At 34.8% G+C, this 5,716-nt stretch overlaps 1 protein-coding gene across 1 annotated transcript; it reads right to left on the bottom strand.

Moving 5' to 3' along the window:
- Window positions 1-2,538: 2,538 nt before the first annotated feature.
- fibina (fin bud initiation factor a) lies at window positions 2,539-3,857 on the bottom strand. Its single transcript, XM_051884554.1, has one exon. The coding sequence runs from the start codon at window positions 3,796-3,798 to the stop codon at window positions 3,127-3,129; it is 672 nt and encodes a 223-aa protein (XP_051740514.1). The 5' UTR covers window positions 3,799-3,857; the 3' UTR covers window positions 2,539-3,126.
- Between the last annotated feature and the right edge of the window lie 1,859 nt (window positions 3,858-5,716).

A 5,716-nucleotide genomic window follows, 5' to 3' on the forward strand; every position in this document is an offset into this window, starting at 1 on the left:
GTACTGAGTTAGCTAACTCATACACTTTGATAGCAATTAACATAAAATACTTAGTTAATTAACTTTTTTATTTTGAGATCTTCCAAATCAAATGACTTATTTACTTCACTGTAAACTCTAATAAGAAAATTCAGAAAATGCCAACCTGCTAATTTGCTAACATGTTAACAATAGCATGGTATAGTCCTTACTGAATGAGTACAGCAACTTAAAACACGTAACTTACCTGCTCTCAAACCAAGCCGCATGCGCCACTTGTCACCATGATGGTAACTCTCTAAAAACCCAAATTAACAACTCTTCTAAATTAGCATAACAAAACATTAATCACTACTAAATCTCCCTTATCCATTAATTTTACACAAAAAATAATTATATAACACTTAATTTTAGCATTTTCTCTCCCTTTCGAGTGCCATGGGCAAAGCATGCTGGGAAATAGAAATCCCAGCCCGGTTTCAGTTAAACTTAAGTCAGTCTAAATTAAAAGAAATGAGTTCATACAACTCGGAACAATAAAACAGTTCAGTTTACTTAAAATATGTCAGTGTTGTGAACTCAAAAGAAAAAGAAAGTTCTAAATACTCATAACAGTTAATTTAACTGAACTAATTTGTTCAATTTAAGTTTGTCCTACTCAAAACAATTAAGTATTGTTTGAGAATAGGGTTTACAGTGTAATTAACTATATTAAATTACACAAATATACTTCAAGTATTTAATCTCACTTTATTAACCACTGTCTTTGCTGCTGACCTTCAATTATCCAATTCAACCATACTAATAAGCAAAAAATACTTTAGATTTAGAAATAAGAGTGTTGAACCTCCTTCTCCTGTATCCTATTTTTCTTTAATTAAGAATCGCAGCACAGCTGAAAGGCTTGTTTGTTTGAGCTGCACCCTCTACTGTACAGGCATAAAAATGCATTTCCTTCAGCCTGAGGCTTATTCATTTTACTTTTGGTGTGAAAGGGCCTTAACATTTGCCAAAAATAGAACTTTTTATGTTGTTATTAAAAAACAAACAAGCAAGCCTAGCCCAGGTGAGAAAAAGTAACGCAAAAGTAATGTAACGCATTACTTTTCATAAAAAATAACTAACGCAATTGGTTACTTTTTTAGGGAGTAATGCAATATTGTAATGCATTACTTTTAAAAGTAACTTTCCCCAACACTGACTGAGAGTGACTGTCACAATATGATTATTAATTTAGAATAATCACATTTTAAAAGCTAACAGATTGGTATCTCTTTCTTCTAGTTTTGCGCACACACATTCACATTTCCATGTTTTTGGGGGACTTTCCATAGACATAATGATTATGATATGATTACATAATGATTTTATACTGTACAAACTGTATATTCTATCCCCTAACCCTAAACCTATTCATCACAGAAAACAGCATTTTTACACATTCAAAAAAAACAACAAAAAAACATGGCATATAATATGATTTATAAGCCGTTTTCCTCTGGAGGACCGAAAAATGTCCCCATAAGGTCAAAGATCTCTGGTATTGCCTTCCTTGCGGGACATTTTATCCCCACAAGGTAGGGTTTATCAGGACCACACACACACACACACACACACACACATACATACATACTCTTTCAATGTTATTTATAGCAGCTGGCACATGTATGCTGTGACGAGCATCTGAAATTGTTTTACTTTAAACACTAGGGATGATCTATCTAAATCTAACAAAACCAACACATCATTCAAACCCCAACTAGATGGTCCTGGTTGGCAGATCAAAACAGCATATTCCAGTATCTTACTTGAAATATCAAAAAAAAAAAAAAAAAAAAATTCTTGCTTATTACTTTTTTTTTTAAACAACAAAACCGCTGAAACTAGATCCATATGAAATACTGAACAGGCACAGATCTGGCAACACTAAACCATTAGTAAAGACATTCTTTCCTTGAGCTATAACCTCCAGCAAGAATAAAACTCTGAATGAGAGGAAGCAAAAGAAAACAGTCACGGCCCAGGAGACTGTGGGTAGAAAACATCTAAGTACTTCATTTTTCTGGTTAGAAATTAAAATTCACCAGCAACACTGTGCTTTTTGGTACAATATTTTGGCTTATGCATCTGTGGTTTTGGTATGTTTTATGCTTCAGCATGACTTTGGTCATGACTTATGTTCATGCATGGACTAGAGTTAAAGGTTAAAACTGTTCACCAGCAAATATCCCTGCATTCTTGTGGAGTTGGCACTAGGAAAGGTAGATTGTGTTTCTTTGTATATTGCTACAGACTTTGATTATTCTTCCACATGGCAGAAAGAAAAAGAGACTTTCTGTTCTAATGGCACAGGAAATGCCAAATCTCAACCAGCTTGTTTAACCACCGACTCTCCAACTTCCTTAGTCATCCAAAATTAAATGTCAGCAGTATACAGAAAAGACCAGACTACTGAGGAAATAAATAACTGATTTTGACATCAGTTGTAGAAAGAAAATAAAAATAAATCTGTGTATGGTATTCTGTGTGAGACCTAAAAAGTGAAACCACAGGCAAATCTGATGTTAAAAAATGACTTTATTAATTAATTAAATCTTATTAAATAATATTTTTGACTTGAATAAAACCAGTTAATTTAGATGTTACACCTCATGAAGCACATTTTAGTTTACCTGACATTTTTTACATTAACTAAAATGTGACTGATTGGTATCTAAGTTTATTCTTTTATACAACTAATCAAAAAAGGCATACACATTTTAACAAAAATCTTGTTTGCATGCATGCCCAGAGACAAAAACTGCAAAACAGAAATATTCAGAAAATTTCAGAATTCAGAATTTTTTAAAGGTTCGAATTAGTCTTAAAAACTTTTTAAGCAGATGACAACACTGAACTTTTGTACTTGCGCTTTAAAAGATTGATGAACCCTTAATAAAGCATGAATAACTTTTTTTTATATTCAAAGAAACTCTAAACCAAAATGGTTCTATACTATTGAGATTTCTTTATTTTTAAGAGTGAATGAACCTTCATTACTCAAAACCACAAAAGAGTTTCATGCTTGGGATTTTTTTTTTTTTTTTTACTAGATTCTTGTAATAACAATCCAACTTGGACTGTAGTCTGTCCAGAATGACTGTGATTCTAAACATTCAGGTAGTCATTTTTCAGCCGGCTTAACCTCGATCCATGACTCCGAATGATCAGAGAGATGAGTTCTTGTTTATCCTTGAGTCCGGACGAGATGTCCAGAGTTTCCTGTAGAGTGTCCTTCACATTATACATGGGGTTGATGAAGTTATTGGTGAATTCATTCTCCTCTCTTTGCCCAGTCTCCTGGCTTTGCTTGAATTTCGTCTCCAACTCCAGAAGAGATTTCTCCACGTTTGTAAATGCCTCACTGATTTGCACAATCTCCCTCTTCAGGTATTTCCCGTAACTGTCCTCGCCGTCCAGGTCGTAGGAAATACTCTTCCCAATGCTTTCCAAAACGCGCGCTGCGTCTTCGATCTGTTGTTTAACGATGATAAAATCCTCTCGAATGACCGAGTCCCGGTCTTCCTCTACTGGACACGGTCTGCGGTCGATCCATTTGAAAAGCATCTGGCATTTTTCCGGGTCTTCGGTCTCCTCGTAATCACCGTCCGGGACGAAGAAGTGGTGAAATGTCCCGTTGGACATTTCAGGGAGCAAAGGTCCCGTGTAGACCGCACCGCAGAGCGGCAATAAAAACAGACCAAGGGCGAAGGCTAACATGATAGATAGCTTCTGTCCACTCCGAAGGTATGACTGACCTGACAGAGACGATGTCCACATCTGGAATTCTTCATATGAGTATGCGCACTAGATGAGACGCTCATGGTCTGTAATCTGAGTCCAACGCGCTTTTACGCGCTCTCAAATTACCTCGCTGAGCGACAGTCAAAAACAGAGCCTGAAAGCGTTTTCAAACTTACATTTTTGCATACATGGGTAACACTTTGCAATAACGCTAATTGGTTATATTCTATATAACTTACAATTGATTTAAGTCATAAACAAACATTGTAATATACAGCATAATGATATAGAGTGAAATAAAATACAATACATGTGGGACACTAATACAAATTAGCTTGAATTTACTTTATCCTATGTGGGATGACTGTCCCACCTGTATTCACAACCTAAATAATATTGTCTTGTCTCAAAGCAATACAGTGTCAAAGAAGTGCTACACGGGGTGTGAGTTCCGTCTCGGTGCTCTTTGGATGCAAGGGATAATTCAACTTGTAAACTTATGGATAATCCAAGGCACTCGAATCATGTAAAAAACTATTTTAAAAAGCCTTTATTTCATCTTGGCTAAATCTTAAAAATGGGTGACACGTACAGACTGCACACCTACGCGTTGCGGCTGCTATTGCCTTAGTCAGGGTGTTATTGTATTGTATTGTATTGTATTCTATTATGTATAATAATTATTATATAGCAGTCTCATTATACTTTTGCATGAAAAGTGTGATGGCCCTCAATGCATAAGCCTATAAATTTGAATCTGTTTGAAAATTTTGTAACATTACCACATCTGTCAAAATATGCAGCATTCAGCATTTTTTTTTTTTTTTCAGTTTATGAAAACACTTTGTCAGCAGATAAAATACACATCAGACGGTTTTACGCATGATAAAGCTTTACAAACATCACTTAAGCACATAACCAGTTAATAAAGAAGTGGGATAATAATGAACCACATGCTAAGCAAAGTTTTTTTTACAGTCACTAGACAGTCACTATTACTGTTGTTTATATCCAAAATAAACACATTAATTTAAACATAAGTTAATTTTGAACATACAGTAATTTGTATTCAGCCCTTTATCCAGCGTTCTTCATTTTCATTCTCAGCAGCGACCATCAAGGTCAAAGCCACACTCGTTATACGATTCAAATTTGAAAGTTGCGCCCTCGAGAAGCGTTGCGACATGGTTTACGGCACTGGTATCGAACGCTCATTGACTCTCACCTGTTTCGTCAAAGATTGCGACATGTCCTGTTTCAGTGAAATGACATTTGAAATGATTGACAGAGAGAAGATGGATTCATATTTTCATGGATTAATAACTTAAGTTCAGTTCTGTAACATTACCCTATAAAAAACTATGTTGTGTTTTGGTGTATCTTATGGTTGTATTGTCAGCTGCATAGGAGAAAACGCCTTTTGTGTCTCACAGCAAACAAACTAACGTTAGGTTTAGGGGTAACGTTAGGTGTAGGTTTAGAGGCACAAAATATCGTTTTAATGCTATATTGTTACTAAAATTGTCATTTCCCTATACATTTCTGTCCATTATGTTTTATTCTTTTATTATTTATTAATAAAATTGGTATGTTTAGGTTCGGGGTGGGGTTTAGGGATCTTACATTTATATCTATAAAATGATAAAAGGGGAAATTATAGGCCTACATATATCTTTATGGCATTAAAGATTTGTAAATATCTTACAATTTTTCGCTGTAAAAACGCAATAATACTATGTTTAAATGCTGCCAATACCTCCATATGGTACGTGGTACGTTTCAGCAGCTATCCAAACATTCAAAAACGTTTTGTTGTACATTTTGTGTCTTTGAAGGTTACATATTAATACCTACGTATTAACAATGAGACAAGGCTGTAATATAATGACTAATAGACCCCTTGACCCATGTCTTCACTCATAAGCATTTTTAACCTGTTAAAAACTCAATGATT

This window comes from Ctenopharyngodon idella, chromosome 24 (assembly GCF_019924925.1).
Source record: "Ctenopharyngodon idella isolate HZGC_01 chromosome 24, HZGC01, whole genome shotgun sequence".
Taxonomy (NCBI): Eukaryota; Metazoa; Chordata; class Actinopteri; order Cypriniformes; family Xenocyprididae; genus Ctenopharyngodon; species Ctenopharyngodon idella.